The following is a 17,889-nucleotide window of genomic DNA, read 5'->3' as shown; positions in this document are numbered from 1 at the left end:
GAAGTTATTCCTTCTCATTTTTGTAATTTTCTCAAATCTAGTTTGGATGGAAAAAAAAAATCCAAATTGGACTTTGGACCCATTTAATAGTAAATGTAAAAAAAGAGATCACAACACAATTCACATGAAAATACATATAATTAGATTAAAGTATAAAATTAATAGTTGAAGTATAAAGAATTCGGTTACATACCATCATTGTATCACATTGGACAGGAAAACCATCCCTAACCTTAGAGCAGCAGATAGACACGATAGTCCAGCACAATAATCATTAAAACCAGGAAATAATACACAGTAAATAATGTTCCTTAACCACAATCCATTGATTGTTATTCTACTTATTCTAAATCTGATCATTTTAGGAAGAAGGATTATAAACTATGGGCGCTGTTATTAATTCACTCCAACTGTCCAAATTCACCCACACATGAATATGCACTGACATGAAATAAGGTTTACAAAAGACAGCCATTGTAATCATCTGTCTTCTCTACGACATCAGCACAAACGGCGGGACAATGAAAGGACTCCACCTCAAAGGCTCATGAGTAAAATAACAATCAACAGTAACGAAAAGAGCCTTTGCCTTGTTTTCTATTTTTCCAAAACTCAAACTAAACTTTCACTTTATGGGCGGCTCCATCACAGTCACTTTGGATCAAAACACACAAATCTCAACCTACATTGGCGGACCCCAGTCCACCCTCAGACAAAGACCGGGACAGAAGCTCCATTCAAAGCGGCACTGTTCTTTAACAGGCCATTTCCAGGGAGAGGAGGTCACATTCCTCCATCTTACAGCTAATAGCTGGCACTGAATAACAGCAGAGCCCATTTCAGGCTTCTGTCTGCTTATTCTTTGTGTAATGAGGACAGATCAAAACTGTGGGGCATAATGAATAATTTTGTCTTGTATTGCTGCTTCGCATCACATGAGATCATGTGAAAGTGGCCTCATGAGGACATCAGTGCTTTGTTGTGAAATGAGGGGTTAGTCTGCATCTCTGTGTTCTAGAGAGGAAGGCAATTAGTAATCAAGTGAAAACAACATAGCACTGACAAACGAAATGCATTACACGTGCAGATGTTCCATCAAAGCGGTATCAGTCTCTGTCATAGCTGATTACAGCCACAAACAGAATACCAAGACATGATTTCATACATTCATTTCAGACATGTTGCTGTAAAAGTGCCAAAGAGAGTTGAGTCAAAGAGGTAATCTGTTTTTTTCATTTTGGTTTTCATTTGGTCTCCAGAAGAGCGAAAGACTTTTTTGCCCAATGAGGATTTGAGAAATTCTCTCCATGAATCAGACTCCAGCTGTGGCAGGGCAGAGCAGCACCCTCTGTCCCAGTTGGCCCCGAGACTGAGTCTTACAATGGGGCCATCTGAAAAGCCATCTTATTTCCAAAACCACAAGATTTTATTTTGCATATGTCATTTAGGGTTCTCAGGTAAATCAAAGGTTTGCTGCGTCTCTCTGATTTGTTCATTAAGGCTGCAGCTGAGTGGAGGTGAGGCTCTGGACTTTTTTGAAAGATTGACAAAATCTGAAACATGAATATAATGAAAGAAACAAACAGGAGCAAAAGATGAGGTAAGGCTAGAATGATATTGTGACCTGCTCTGATATTTTTTTAACTCGAGTTCACTTTTTTCATCTGTGATGCAACGCTGGAGACGTGGTCACGTCGTCATCTTCATCTGTTGTCAGTCATTCAGTTATTGTGCCTTTGCAGAATCTGATCCAACAGCTTCTAGAACAAGAAAACAGAAACATCTGATTACTGAACTCATTTGGACAGATTCATGGGAGTAGGTCAAACAAAAGCGCTTGGGAATGTTTTCCAATCCAGGCAAACACACACACATGCTCTTCAAGTCTTGTGACTCACACAGCTCTGCACAAAAACAAACAACCACCCCCCCCTTCCAAAAAAAGCAAAACAAACTAAGGTGAAACTTGGTACCTATTGTCCTCTCGCCCACCCACTCACCTCCCTGAACCTGCTGCGTCCTCAGGCACTGCTCCCCCCTCTGTTATCTGCCCCAGCAGCAGCGTGGGTGGAGCAGCTGAACGGTGGCCCTGACACTGTAGCTGTCTCTGCCACTGAAGGGCCTTTTGTTCCTTGAGGGACACAGGCCTCTTACTCTCAGCACAATGAGCACGTTCAGTGTTTTTTCTCCATAATGAGAGAAAGAGTGTGGGGTGCAGGGTGAATGTAACCAACGACAATTACACAAAAGAAATGCTTGGTGGAGGATTATAATTATTGACAGCGGAATATAAAAAAAAAACAAAAAAAAAAAAAAAAAAAAACCACCCACACCCACTTCACACACTGAAATCTGATGTATTTTTAAGGTCAGCTTGTCTCATGAAACAGGGACATAACAAAAGTTTGACTCCACTGACCTCTAGTGGAAAAATAATCTCATTGCCTGAAGGCAAACTTTACATTCAGTGGAATATGAATCCTTTTTGAAATAAGCATGCACTGTTTCCATTGTTGTCTGAAGAGTTTCTATAATGTCTCTCTGGAAATATGCTATAAATTAAACGTAACCTGGTGACAGTAAAGGAAAATATTCATGTATCGCTCCACTTATTATAATCAGATGTCTCTACTTGATTGATAAGCTCTGATTTTAAAATGTGATTTTTTTTTTCCGATTAAAATATGAATTCTTATTTCAGGACATCATTACTGCAGATAAAAGCTCTAATATGTTTTTCTAAGCAAAAGAATCAGCATGAGGATTTAGTAAAAAAAAAAAAAAAGAAGGACGTTGACGAACACGCCCTACATCGTCCACCCCCTGGTTTGTCTATAAATGTCCTTAAAGTTCATCCCGGTGTGTCCCACTCAACGCCAGCCTTTTCAATTAAGCACAAAAGAGTTGGTGCGCACGCCACGATTGCGTTCAATCACTGCACTGCTGTGAATAGAGGAAAAGCTGCATTATGACTGAAGCCCTTTAGTGTTGGTCATAATTGCAAAACGTTTCACCCCTTTTGAGAGTTTAATTGAGCTTGTAGGAGAAAGGTGTGCTATTACTTGCTCAATTGCCTGTGGGTCATACACACAATTAATGCTCTGTGCTGTGTCTCGGACAAATACGAAACTCTGGGCTGAGCTGCTTTGTGGTTAGTTTTATTCCTTCTTTTTCAGGTGTTTTGTGATCTGGGGCACCATTTCCCATCAGCTATTTATCATACCCACTTCAAGGAAATTGTATTTGGCAGAAATGAGATGAAATATTATATTTTAACATATAATCCCAAAAGCATAATGATCAGACTACACTCATTTGACGTACACCATCATATACTGTATATTGTGTATCAGCAAGCTCCAGCTCTTCATTGGAAATGTTGTTGAAAGTTTGTATCAAGCCCAATATAAATCATAGATCAGTGGAATTAAACCTGGGACATCTTTGGAAACTTTATTTTTTTCCAGGTGAGTTAAACAAATTATTTGGATTTGAATGATCTTAAGAGTTCACTTATCTCTGCTTTGACAAATTGGCATCTATGAATATAATTTTTGCACGATGTATCAGTGACAGATTAATCGAGAGACTCAAGTACAATAAAAACAAAAAGAATCACCTTCTTAAAAAGCTCAACTCGCTGTCTGTTGCTCAAGGACGCCTCCTTGTTCTTCTCCTCGTCTTTTTTCCTCCTCACCTCTGTGGTTGTGTTGTACCAAAAAGGTGTGCTGGTAGAACAAATGACAGTTAACGGTGCACATGTGAAAATAAAAATAACAAGATCAGTTTAGCTATAATCGAAACGCATAGTTTTTCAAGAGTTAAGTCACCTACAACCCTTTTGAAGGTCCTTTCATGTATAAAGATATGTGCTGTCTAATGGAGGGATGCATTCACAGTCAGTGCTTTGTATACATCCCCAGTCAAACCTGTCTTCCTAATCAACAATTGGGATCTGCCAGAAAGTAAATCAATCAAGTCAAGTTTGGAAGAAAGAAAGAAAAAAAAAGAAACAATAAAAGTGAAGCAAAAGCCTTGGCAGAGAAATAAGAACTGCATACTTTGTAAGCAGATGTCATCAATACAGGCTTTGCTTTCACATGCAAAACTGATGCAAGAGATAAAGATGAATCGGCCCGGGGAGGAGAAGTGTCTGACGGCATGCTAAGGCGGAGAATGAAATGGAACTCACCGCTTGGATCTGAGATGCATCTCTTTCCCAGTAATAACTTTATCTCTGGGTTTGAAAAGGTTATCTGGACACATGAGCGCATTCGTACACACACACACACACACACGCACAAACACAGGTACACACAAACAATGATGATTGAGTCGGAAAGCTCAGAAGCATGGCAGTACATCAATCTGGTTTTTTCTGGTGTTTGAATAGTGTGAGGGCTTCTATCTTTCTTCTATCCGTTTTATAAAGTACCATTGTGTCAACATTTTACAAGAAATGAACACTTATTAAAAAAAAAAAATAATAATCAATTGTGATTGATGAACTGTGATGAAGTCCTCAGTGCAATGATGTGACCTATTCTAAATCTCACTCAGCTCATTCAATCTCATTCAATTCAGCTGTCGCTGACTCGATGCTGAATCTTTTTGTTGCAGCCAGTAGAGGGCAGAGAGAGCTGCAAAATCCCCTCCCAAATCTTTACATTCTTCATTGTCTGCTGTGAAGCTTGGCACCCTGAGCGGAAATCTCATCAGGCTGAACACTGCACCACGAGCCTAATGACATCTGAAGGTCACTGAATTATTTCTCCTGATATTCAGCGCTGGCAATCATCTTGAAAGCTTGTTATTCAATTGAGGAGCACTTGTATATCTAAATGCAATCAAGTTATTTGTTTCATATCTTAAGTCAAGTCACTTTCATTTTCTTTTTTCTTCATGTAATTTTACTCATTAGTTTAGTTTTTTTATGCAATTAAGTGAAGTAAGTCCTGTGCTAAGAAGTTGTACAGAATTTGAATGTGGTGCTTGTCTGTCATGGAGTAGTTACCCCTCTAAAACTGACAGTAGATTTGGTGGAGTTAGCATCCATCCATTCAACACCATGGAGATGCTTCGCATAATTGAGCTAAATGTTACCTAAGCCTGATCCCACTTATGGGCAGTGCAGTGGATGGGACAGGTGCGGGTGGGTCCGGGTGCAGTACCATTCAGAGGGGCGGTCCGGGTGCTGAGGGCCTCCTTGTGCTTGACAGTAGTTTGAGACTGTGGATGTGCTGAATTTGCCTGTTGCTTCCTCTCCTGTGCCTTTCGCTCCAGCTCCTGCACTCTGCGCTGAGAGCGAATGATGAAGTCAGGTCGAGACCTCTGCAGCGCTTCCTGACAAAACCAGAAACACACTGATGTTCTTTGAAGAAACATGGAAGCCTCACCAATCCCACTCCTCCCTAAAACATTGTCCTGGGACATGCCATTAAAAAAAATCCAACGCTGGTATGAATCTGTCAGCGCGTGGATGGGGATGAGAGCGCAGATAACATCATGAGTCCCCTGTAAACTAACATCTATTTGCTTCATTTTTACATTTGCAGGATTAAATTGTCCTTTTGTGTGCATTTATTTATTTTTTTTAATTGGCCCTGAACTCACCTGTAGAGAAACCATTTCAGGCGCCCCTCTGGGGTTAACACTCAGCGGAACGAATGCAGCATGTGGTCGGTTGCACTGCTGGACTGGACTTTGATCGGGACAAGGCTTCACACACGCATCTGTCACCACCAAAGCAAAGAAAATCCAGTGGTTTGCATTTCGTTTTACACCTGGCTTTGTCTTACATGCTTGACTGCAAGTGGCTGGTTGTTCAACAGCCCTCTGGGCCTGCCGTGACACATTACTTCTGACTACGAATCAAATAGGCACAGTATGTGGGAGCCAAGGAATTTCACTGTATCAGTACTGATTCAATCAACGATGTGGCGGTGGAGACAAATGGTTGAGCTTGCAACATCTTCAGGTAATCGTAGCAAAGGCCAATGATTTGATATGTTGTGAAAAATGATTATGTATGAGGGGAAGAGAGAAGTAATAATACCATTGTTTCCCTGAGTTGGTGCAATGGAGTCCTCAGAATTTCCCTTTGCTGTTTTCTTCGCACTAAGTTGTCTTTGGAGTTTTATATTTGCTATGATCGCAGCTGCATTGAGAGCAAGCACTTCCTCTGGAGTCTGATGTGAGTGTGGATCTGAAAAGCAGGAGGGATTTGATGCAGCTGAGCAGTAATTAAAACAGTGACACTGGATGTTGCTGACCCACCAATTGGATTCTGGAAAACCACCATCAGAACACTATTTCACAATGTCGTGCCTCATTTCGAGGCTCACTTTATCAAACATTGAATTTAAATTGCGTTGCCCCGGGTAATGAATTGATGAGACTCTTAATGAATGTGATTAAAGAATAATTAATTATTTCACAATGAAAAGAGACATTGTGAATGAAGAAACACGCTTGCCCAGCCGAAAGTCCCTCTTCGAATTACTGATTCACCCCAGTATTTGGCATTTCCAAACAGCTGGATGACGATGATGTCTAAGCTATGTTTAAACAGGGTGTCTGTCTAAGAGGAGGTTGTACAAACATACATCAATTCAGATTGTAGATGTGAACACTTTGGTTTGAATCATAAGGATGTATTAAAAAAACATTCAAGTCCTAATTCTTAAGATCCTGCAGCAATAAATGATAAATAAGCAACAGTGAGGCTTTCCCTAGCCGCACAGCTTGCATATTTTATTACTGGATCACTGAAAGAGGTTTTTCTCAGTCCTGTTAAAAAGAAAAACATCATCAACACTGAAAAAAATTCAGTGTTATTTAACTGGTCAAGACTCGGCCTTGTCGAAAAGAGCTTAAGATAAAATTTGCCCTAAAACACTTAAATACAGCGCATCCATACCTTTAACTGTAATCGTGAGAAATGTTAATAAAATATTAAGTTTGCAAGTAACCTAGACTGAGTCTGCGTAAAACTCAGAAGTGAAAATTAATTCTAAAGGAGGAAAACAGATATGTGTCTGAGTCAGAAGACCCCATAATGCATTTGTGTGAACGGATTCTTGTTTGGAAAACAAAATTCCCACAAAGAACCAAACTTCTGGATGCTAAAATTGATTCTAACACGTCCTTAATACTTTATTTTGAGTGTGTTTAGCAGCATGTGATTCCTCTGCCTTCCCTGTTCTGCTGGTGAAAAAGGAAGACCAAAATAGATTATGCATGCAAAGGGATGCGTGGGAAAATGAAAGAAGAAGGTGAAAATGAGAAAGTGACGCGGTAGGTGCCAATGGGGGCCTCTGATTCTCAGCAGTGCTTTTTGACATCAATGCAGATGTCTGGCTTGTGTGGCAATTGCACTCTCTGCCCGGCAGACAAAGGAATCGTCTCAGTGCAATCTAATAAGACATCAAAGGTGAAAGACAATATCAAAACTACGAGTTCAGCTCCGTAATACCGAAGTGTGTGTGTGTGGTAACTTTCAGCTAGAACACACATATGGCACAGAGGAAGTGTAAATTTAGACATTGCTTTCTTTTGAAAATAGAGATCAGAGACAAAGGAAGGCTGTGTGCTGACAAGAAGGCTGCCAGAGTGGGACAGAGAAACCTACCAGGGGCCTTGATGAGAGTGAGACTCGGCGACGCTCTCCTGGCTTTATCCTCTGGCAGCGGCGAGATTTCTATTTCGCCTCTGTTTGGCTTAAGGGTGTCTGCCACTAGCTGACCTCCTTTTTTCAGAGCTGTTCCAGGCCTGATGAAACTAATGTCTGAGTTCACAGGGTTGAAATTGGTCTCTTGTGGAGGCCCAAAGCTCCATTTCCTGGCAGCTGGTTGTGTCACATTCTCCTTGCTTGGCTCAGTGTGTACAAATACATTTCCATAGCAGCTCAGTGGTCTGCGCGGCCTCTCCGATCTCTGTCCAACAGCTCTCAGAGAAACCTCTGAGGGGGCGGGTGCTGTTATGGCAGGAGGGTTGCTCACAAAAAGGCTGAGTGTGGATCTATGTAAAGTTCCACCATTTTTCTCTGGATCTGGAGTGGCCATATTTGGTGCCACAGCAGAGTTTGGTCTCTTTGTGGAATCTGATTGGTGATACGAAGGAACGGCAGTGTGTTGTGAATAGCTTCCCTGGCTCCATGTTTTGTTGTCCTTGAGCACGCCTTCTGTATAGCTGTGTCTGTACTCCGGGTGCCTCGTGCCGGACCTTGCCGTTGCTGGACTGTAGCTCTCCCTGCGCTCTGTCACTTTGATGATGGTGGCCTTTCTTCTGTGGACCACTGTGTCCACAGCATGGCTGGCTGGTGGTGTAGCGGTGCTTGTCGTGCTTGGGACATGGCTAGACGTCACCCTTTGCTCTGTCACTTTGACTATAGTGGCCTTCCTCTGCATTGTCACGTGCCTGGAGTTGGGGTCCATGGGCTGGTGGGCTTGCGGGAGAGGAGAGGTGGACTCACTGGACGGGGAAGAGGAAGTGCAGGAGTTCGAGCCGGGCAGACTAGAGGATCTGCTCACTTTCTTTGAGGAGATGGTGATGGAGGAGAAACCAGCTTTGTTCTGAGGGATGAGCGTAGTCACAGCAGCATTTGTCTCGATGTGTGATGGCTGCGAGCTGCTGTTTGTTCTAAAGAGTGGAGCTGTTGCCCTTACAGGCTGAACACTGCCTATCCTATGCAAAGGATTGTGGGATTTGTTTGTGTCGCGGTTGCTTGTCCCTCGCACCACAGCGTCTGTCCCGCAGGGCTCCGTAGAACTTGCTTGATGCAGAGATGTATGCTTGAGGGGCTCCGCACTGGTTATTTTCATTAAGGGGAACTTCCTGTTGGGGACTGAGTCGGTGCCTGAGGAGTGCCCAATGGACTGAGAGCATCCAGGGAAAGCTGACACCCTGACAGAGTTCCAGCCTCTCCTCAGAGCTTGCCAGCTTCCAGGTTTTTCCGCTCCCGTAGCAGGAAAGCTTTGCTTTTCTGGCACCTACGGCATGTGCATGAACAAGATTTTATGTGATAACCATCCTTAATTATGCATAGAAACCCCATTACACCATGCCTGTTGTCTCGTATTAAATTGTTTGTCATTAATCAACACAATAAAACAGATGTACATTCATCTTGCCAATTTGAGCTGCTGTCTTCAAGTAGCAAACACAGAAAACACGGCATAGCCCGATTTAATACAGCATGACATATTAACAAGACGACACCTCTCCTGTGCTACATCGCTACAGCAGGTCAGCTGCCTTCCTTCAGGGCTTTTCTGTTTGTTCTTTAGTCAGATGACTCTCCCCATGGTTGACACAGTGAATGCCCCAGCAGCAATGAAAGTAGCAGCAGGCAAAGCCAGCAAACAGCGTGACTTATCCTTCACAGAATAACAATGAAACTCTTTCCCCAATAGAAAGAGAGAGGTGAAAAAGCTAAGGTTCCCGTCCTTGGGCTAGAGGATTTTGATGGTGTTCATGAAGCATGGAGAAACACTGATGTGTCCCTGCTGTAATCACCAGCAGGTTTACAATGTGAACTTCCAGGTACCTTATTTTTCAGCGCTGCACAAACCGTGCCAGCAATCATTTCGAACCCAAGTGTGAGATGGAGCTATTTGTGGTTTTGCGTGTTGCATTTCGTCACAGCACTGACCATGCCGTTAAAGACCACCCTGTGGTCTAATCTGTTAGCGGGAATAATACTTTTCACCAAAAAGAGAAAACCTGATGGAAAAAAAAAAAAAAAAAAGTCTTCATAGCTACTTAGTTTGCTAACTTCAGGAGAAGAAAAGAGACAGAGACAGGAGTTAGCCCTGGCGGTTCCCTGCACCACCGGAGACAGCTCCTGGTAATAAAGTTCAGTTTTATGCTGGATTTACATCCAGATTTTAAAACGATTGTAACATTAGTGATTATTCATCGGTAAGATTTAAAATTCTCTTTTCACAAAAATGATGGGTCAGAATGTGCATGAGTCCAGGATACTGCTAAGCCAAACTGAATTATTGTAAAAGGTTCGTTGTTTCTGTAGGACTGGGTGTGTGAATGTCCTACCAAGCCAAACCCTGAAGGGATCGTGGCTGGAAATACAGATGCTGGCCTAACCCTCTGAAAGCAGAGCACAATCATAACATTATGATAAGCTTACTTACATAACTTTACCGGAGTATCTAGGTGTCCTGTTTGTGTATCCTGAGCTCACTGTGAAAAACAATCATCCCAGATGTTACCTGACGAGTAATGTTGGAGTGTTGATCAGCTGTCTGCCACGTCTTGACACCTAAAGGACTCGAATGGCTGTGACGTCCCTCCTCTCCTACATCTGTGTATCAAGGCAAAACAAATGATCCAGTGTCACATTTCTCCCAAGCCTTGACCCACACGCACGCACAAACAAGATATTCCTCTCACACTATGACAATGTTGACACTGTCAATAATGGACGCTGATACTGTAAAGTGAATCAAGGGAGACACTTCTCTGCTGTCTCGGGGGACGCAGCGACTTGGCAGGTCCGCCTTTCAGCCCTGACTGATTCTCTTATTGCCACTCAGACTGCTTGCCTGACTGTGTTTCCACCTGCTGCTGTTACCATGGCAATAGGCTCTCACTTTGGGATAACCCCTCAGCGCTGAAGGGATAATCTGTGGTGTTTTTCATTTTAAGGGAGAAAACAAAGGCTTGTGGCAAAGAATCGCACCAATCTGCAAACGTGACTGAAGCGGAAGAATAAGGAAGAGATGTGTCTTTAGGTGTATATGTAGAGGACTCTGACCCTGCTGACCTGTCGTTCCACCTGCTGTCGTCACTATGGGTTTTTTTTTTTTTTTAATCCAAATAGTTGTGCAGCCCCTGAACCCCCCCCCCCCCTCCCAGATCTCATTACCTCCACTGGCTGAGCTGAAATAGTCATTTCCCCCCAAAATCAACAGCTGACCTTAATCCCAGAGGAAAATAAAGTAGCAATGCCATATGGCAAATATCCTCTCAAGTCCCCACCCTCCCAATTTATTCTTCATCCTCATGAGTTTTATCTAAATAGTAAGTGTGAGCAGAGTGAAAATTGGCCCGCCTGTCCAGACATGAAGGCCCTTAGAGCACAAGATCCAATTTTATTATCATTTGCTCATTAACATCAGGCCATTTTAAGTTTGTTAAATGTGACTTTTATGGAAGGAAAGGGCACTAAGTGTCTGCAATGAAAGCTGAAGTCTGATTAAAATTTCTTTTACAAGGGTTGTCAGCAACAACCAGAAAGAGAGAAAAAGAATGAAAAAGCGCCCGGATAATTTGTTAGCTGGGGTGTAACTGAGTCAATTCTTGTTGGAATAATTGTGGTGGGGACTTCAAATAGTTTCATTTGGTTTCAAATGGGAAACTGTGGCTGTACTGATGGCAGAGCAACGGCAACAACCATCAGAGCAAGACATATCTGTAACTAGTTCTGCAGAAAGATTTTTCATTCTTTTCTTCTTCAGCTCATTGCGGGGATTATGGCCTATTTGTGTACATGCACCTGCATAATGTTATCATGCGCTGTGAAGTAACCATAAATATGAATATTTATGGCCCAATTGATTGACTAACAAAAGATATGTAATTGATCCAAGAGCGTAACTGGAAATGTTGTGTGTCAAATGCAAAGTCAAAGTAATTTTTCCTTCAATTAATCTTTGATATTTGATGGCTGAACAGACACTTATACAGAAGCTGCCCGAGAGGATTAGTAGAAAATAAAAACAAAAAACAATCTTATCTCTGCTATAGATTTTATGGAGCTGGAAAACATTAACATACTTCTTTTTTTTCTTTTTTTTTTTAGGACATCTTCTGTCTCTATTCTATCTAAAGTTTTATGGATGGTTTGCTTTGATTTCTCCAAGCAGCCACAACCCCTGCAAAGATAATCTATGTATAAACAAGGAGAAGGTTGAAAGATCAAACTTCTGATCAAACCCAGAGAGTTTGGGGCAGCTATGTTCAAGCATTTAACAAGGCTCCTTCTCCAACCAGCTGGCATCTCTCCTAATCATTTTATGTCTCATTTCCCTCTCCCCCGAAAGCTCCTTTTGTAAGCTTTTCTGGCCTAATAGCACCTATTCCCTTCACCTGCTATCCTGCCAGAATACTAAGGCACAACTGTCAGGATCACCTGTACTTGAAATTGATTTAGATTTTGAGGAAAGGGGTCAAAAGTGTTCATCCAGTCAGTCATTCTGGAGCGTCTGAAGGCGGACAGGGACAACACTGCTGCAAGGAGCTGATTAGAGGCAGGTAAACTGTGTGGCAAGTCAGCCCTGAAATAAGCTCTTGTTCTCCCTGCAGTCACCTTGTGGCCAAATTTGTTCTAGCACTGATCAGGCAGTAAACATCAATTGAAATGCCACCTTTGTGCATTTCTGAGACTTTTTTTTTTTTTGGGGGTGCGTAAGAGAGATTTAAATTTAGCTTTATGCTTTATATAACTCTTACATAATGATCACACTTGTGTATTGTGCATTTGTTGGAAGACTGGTCACATTTTTCTTGCTATGTTTAGCTAAAGTGACAAGGCCAAACTACAAATGAAAACATACCGTGTGTCTTGGTCATGGCCAGATTCTTCTGAAATGTTGGTGTGATAGATTGTTTCAGTTTTACCTGGAAATAAAAAAGGCACTTTAGAGGACATGGACATTCACCACACGATTGAATAACAGAAAACTCTAGACAAGAAAATTGATATAACTCTCGTGTCTGTAAGGTGAATAAAAAGCTAAAACAAACTGTCTGTCCAAGAGAAGTAAAACAGTTAACTATGTTATTTTTAGTTGGTTTAATATGACTTATGAAAACCAAAATATAGAAAAGACTAGGCTAGCCATCTTAGCCATCTATGCTGGTTTCCACTGTTTGTTGTGAGCTAACAGTCATAAAGTAAGGGCTGTGCTTTCTGTGTCAATGCATTCAAATCTTTCAAAGGCCTCCAGCAAAGCAACTTAATGATTCTGAAGTCATATTATCGGCTCACCGGATAATACTCCCATCGAATTGTCTTTGTACATTGACTTGCATCCTCTCGGGGCACAAAACTCAATCTCTGCCACCACAGCTCCAAATGAGTCGTAAACCTTTCGAGAATGTGTGGAGTTCCTGCAGAGTAAGCTGTTTCAAAGGATGCCTTCTCCCTGGGTAACTGAGACCTGACTACAAATAGCTCTCTCCAGCTCTGTGTGTGTTTCAGCCAGCATTGCCTGGCACTACGCACCATCACCTCCATTACACAGCACTTTAAATCAGGAGCTGCAGATCTTACGCTGTCTCACTAAGTAAGAATCAAAGTCCCACAACCTGGGATGATAGCAATGTGAAATCCGTGCAAAGGCATGTTTTAAAGAGAAGATATTCTTAAGAACAGACTCAGAAAGGTTTCGCTGAGAGGGAACTCCTTAACGCTCCAAAAGAAATCTTCCAGAGCGCAAGAGAGACCCAACACTGTCATTTACCCAAAATTTTAATTAAAAAGGAGATAATTGCTGTCAAAAAGTCGTGCATCTTCAAATCTGTCAACTGAGGAATTTTGGACATTGTGTAATCAGAGAATGCTCTCCAAAGAAACGACATGAAAATACTTAGTTTGGTGATATGTGTGTTACCTGCTGGTCTAAAAGCTGAGTTTGATTGCGAGCGTCAGCCGTCATCATCACTCTTCGTTGGACCGGCAGCCACCCAATTTTGACTGGAGCAAGAAAACTGAGCTTAGCCTGCTCCTTCGTTGGGGCCTGCATAATATGAGCTCTCTCCCAGCTTCCTTTGTGCTCTGAAGGAGAAAAAATCCCAGTCTGGAGGGACTCCTGGCTGCCAAACGAACTCTCATACAGGCTGGGAGTCTCACATGTGGATGAACCCCAGCTGCAGGATGGAATCCCTTGGCTCCAGGTACGTCCGATTTGCTGCTTGTTTAGGACCGGTGTAGAAGTTGTACGGTCACTGAATGCTGGAAGACGTTCTTGAGCTGCCGGCCTGAAAAGGTCATTCTGCATCCGCTGTAGGTGCTCCAGCCATCGGTCCAGCTGACCTCCTTCAATGGCGCTCTGGGGCCGAGGTGCACGTTGCGGACAAGAGATCCGGGGAACGAACTCCCCGTCAGACATTAAACTCTCCCAGCAGGACTCATCTCCTGATCTCCTCCAGCCAGGAGTTCTTCGTTGGTGGGCAGCTGGCCTGCGGAGAGTCATCCCTCTGGAGCTCAGGTAACCACTCACAGCTCTCGAGTTTCAGCTCACAATAAAAGCTCTTTACAGTGGAGGTATTAATCCCTTGGCTCAAATGGATGTCTTACTATAAGGCAGAACGGTACTGCATTGAATTAGCAGCTACAAGAATGGTTGAGGTCATCTTTGTTTCAGATCTGTTTTGAGAAGGTATCAGGAAACTGTTAAAAATTAGAAATAAGTGCAAATTATTACCTTTATTAAGTGCACCACCCTTCAGCAGTGCTGATAGTATTACTTACCAGCTGCTGACAAGCCATCCTGTTTCACTTTCTTCCAGAGCTCCTTCGTCCTTAGCAAATACTCTCTGTCTTGATATAAACTAGGTGCTAGTGGGTACTGTCTCCAGCCAGGCATTCAGCAATATGAGGGAAGCTGTGGCGAACAAAAGAGTTACTGAGAACACTGAGGGCTGAAGATACAATACAGCGAGGAAATAAAAAGGGACAGAAGGGTGAGTGGGTTATGGGAAAAAAACAAAACTCAAACACTTGTTGATACAGTATCTCTCTTTAAACAAAGAACATCATTAACATCGATCTGAATTTGGGTTCAGTTCAGGAGATACCATGCAATCTTTGAATGAGCAGATCCAGCTTGCTGACACTCAGGCGTCCTCAGAAATGGGCAGATTATCCATGTTATTCCATGACTCGCTTACCGCTTCAGAAATTGTCTTTGCTGGACTCCCCCTGTTTCTGCTCTTTCCTGTGATCTCGTGGTTGGTGGCTGATGATGAGGCATTGCTGTCCTCAAGCGTCTATCTGAGCCATGTGACTCCAGCAAGGCTGTCTTAAAAATGGGCCAGTGTCCTCTCGGATAAGTAACTGTGACCCACATGATGTCCCGCGGTTCATGAGTGAAGTGTATTTACCAGACGGATGAATTTGCTCAAAGCTGGAGAAAGGATTCTGCCTCAGATTTTATTTATAGGCAGTTAAACACAGATCCAAAAAAATACAACTTCATAAAAAAAAAAAAAAGTTTAAAAAATTGGCAGCTGCTTTGATGTTTAATGAATTTCAGTGTTTCTCAGTGGATTAACAGTCCCCAGATGTCTTTCAAAGTAACTTCAGTCCCACTTTGGGGAATAACAATTTGTGAATGTCTTTCAAAGAAAGAGATAAGACAGAGATATCTTAAATATCACTTGCTGTGACCTGCTTTACGGCACCTTATCGAGCTGACAAGCTTGCGAATGCAAAAGGAATATGAAATGATGTAAAGCAATTTGCATGTTTTTGTCTGCTCTGGCTGAGAGATAACACGAAATCCAATCAAAAACTCAACTGGGTATGGACAGATTAAAACAAGATCCAAAAGAAGTATGGTGTTAAATTTGAAGTAGCGCCCTCTGCTGGCAGTGCAGAGGAAGGGCATAACTTTGAGAGCCTTTGGCTAAATGTGAAAATCACGATGGCCCATTTGACCCAAGAAGATAAAAAAAAAAGCAGATTCAAATGTGTTCTCCAGATGCCCCTTTCTGATGCTTTATTTAGCATTTTCAGCTCTAAGAAGGCCTTCTGATTAGTTCTTTAATCACTTCTCAGGCTGAATGTCTAACTCCTAGCTTCATCAATAAGCAACAAGGAAGAACTCTGAAGACAAGTCTCAAAAGGCCCAGAGTCTTTTATCATGTAGTGATAGTACAAAGTTAAAGAGATATTTACTCATGCAAAGGAATTTGTAAGAAATAAAAAATGTATAATATTAAATAAGTTGAATCAGTCTTTTTGTGTGAGTGTAATTAATACAACCTATTGTATATTTCCCTAATATGCAAAGCAACAAGCAACTTTCTTCTAAATAAAACAACATAACAAATTGTACTTATTCTTACTAATAATGGACCATATTTAAAGCACCTTTCTCATCCTGCTTACACATATCATATGCAGATATCCCTATTCTGGATCTTCCTTATCTGTTTCTGGTTTAAGATTCAGATTCACTTTGATCTGAGTGCTTCCATACACAGATAAAGGAAAGATTGCTTCTCATATTGAATCATAATAACATATGAATCACTGGATAAATGCAGCATGTTGGTGATTAATGCACAGACATCCAGTGTATTTGTTGTGGTTGTATCATTTTTTGTGTCTTTTGCATCTAAACTTAACAGAATAAAACCAAACCAAAGCCTTGGCTTAATAATTTATGTTTGTTTTTTTTTTTTTGTTTTTTTTATTGATGGAGGTCCTTATTGTCAGTATCAGAGTGCTGTAGATGCAGACGGATCTGTGGTGGAAACTTTCCGGCCCTGTGGACCAGCGGCAGCAGAGGAGGGCTCCCTGTTTGAACGCCTACAGGGTGAAAAGGTTGCGGTCCCTTCCTCCCCCTGCCGGAGCGTCCTGTCACTGTTGGAAAATGGCTGCCCGGAGTAGCTCCCCAAAGCTCCGAGAAAAGTGAAGAAAAACTCTCTCCCCCTCGGTCAACGACACCGCGCCGCTTCTGGACCGCTTCTAACCGGCCGGGGAAGCCCCGACACCGAGGATGTCTCGCTGGGTGCCCACGAAGAAGGAGAAGTACGGAGTCGGTGAGTTACAGAAAACTTGCATGCTCCATCGTTAGCTCTCTCTCTCTCTCTCTCTCTCTCTCTGCTCAGATTTGCACAAGTTAAGTTTGTTTGGTTGCTGATTGTTGTTTTACTCTCTCGCGTGGTTGTCTAATCTGATTTATTATTATTATTATTATTATTATTATCATTATCATCATTGTTATTATTGTTAACTTGTTTTTGCTTTTGAAGAAAAGCAACAGGGGCTTCGTTTGTTTAAGGTGAAAGTATGCAAATGTCCCGCTGTCGGCGCTTTGCCAGACAGTTTGCATGAAGTGCAAAACAAGGAATGTGTCTTTTGTGAGGAAGAGGATCGGGAACAGTTCCGAGGCGCGCCTAGTCGAGCTGCAGCGCCGTTTCCTGTCCGACGGGGCCTCCGCCACAAAGTAACCAGCTACTCACTCGCTACACACCGATTGTAACTGTTTACTTTGTCGCTTGTTCGTGTTTGATGTCCGGACTTTGTCACATCCAAAGTGTTTCCCCTTGTTGTTGTTGTTTTTTTTTTTTTTGGTCACTTCCTCTAAAATGCGTGGAAAAGCAGGCGGTCCCACCTGAGAACAAAGTTTAGTTTTAGCCTCTTTTATTTGACAACACTGAACATGAAGTGGCTGTGAAAGGCAGATTTTATTCGTGCATATCCAGAAACATTCACAGAAGAGATGCATGATGGGAGTAAGCTGAGTTTAAACCGCTGCGCTTCACCAGGATGGCCAGAATAACATTGTGATAGATCCCCTGAATATCCTCATTCAGTTCAGCTGGTAACGTTTTCAGGGAGAATCTGGTTTTATGACAGTGGGGTTTTTTTATTTTTTATTTTTAATGTGTGTCATGCACTCTGCCACATGAATGCTGATTCCCATTTTAGCTGCGTCCATTAGACTGGCCGAGGGCTCCCAGCTGATTCTGACTGATGGAGAAGTTCATGTTGTTACACCAAAGCCTCATCTGCTGTCTCAAAATTCAGCATTCTTCTCGGTCCGATTCATGCAATCCAATCCTTCAACCCCCTTTTGTTTCTCATGTGGATGCATTTGGCTGTGATTTTTGTATCCGGACATACTCTGAGAACAC

The 17,889-nt window shown here is 42.2% G+C and overlaps 2 protein-coding genes across 2 annotated transcripts in view; one reads left to right on the top strand and one right to left on the bottom strand.

Annotated features, from left to right (window-relative positions):
- Nucleotides 1–169: 169 nt before the first annotated feature.
- Nucleotides 170–14,216, bottom strand: c19h10orf90 (chromosome 19 C10orf90 homolog). The gene is made up of 10 exons (XM_029528366.1): nucleotides 13,635–14,216; nucleotides 12,576–12,639; nucleotides 10,230–10,321; nucleotides 7,631–8,990; nucleotides 6,056–6,205; nucleotides 5,614–5,732; nucleotides 5,172–5,343; nucleotides 4,193–4,256; nucleotides 3,620–3,728; nucleotides 170–1,760 (listed from the first exon to the last, which is right to left on the bottom strand). The coding sequence occupies exons 1-10, from the start codon at nucleotides 14,214–14,216 to the stop codon at nucleotides 1,722–1,724; spliced, it is 2,751 nt and encodes a 916-aa protein (XP_029384226.1). The 3' UTR covers nucleotides 170–1,721.
- Nucleotides 14,217–16,620: 2,404 nt separating this feature from the next.
- dock1 (dedicator of cytokinesis 1) overlaps nucleotides 16,621–17,889 on the top strand; it is a 157,427-nt gene continuing 156,158 nt past the window's right edge. The window contains exon 1 of the mRNA XM_029527112.1: nucleotides 16,621–16,791. Within this exon, the coding sequence (XP_029382972.1) occupies nucleotides 16,749–16,791 (43 nt within the window). The 5' untranslated portion in view covers nucleotides 16,621–16,748. The remainder of the gene's footprint in view (nucleotides 16,792–17,889) is intronic.

This window comes from Echeneis naucrates, chromosome 19, assembly GCF_900963305.1.
Source record: "Echeneis naucrates chromosome 19, fEcheNa1.1, whole genome shotgun sequence".
Lineage (NCBI taxonomy): Eukaryota > Metazoa > Chordata > Actinopteri > Carangiformes > Echeneidae > Echeneis > Echeneis naucrates.
Note: the sequence above shows the minus strand (reverse complement) of the source record. Positions and strands in the feature narration are given on the sequence as shown.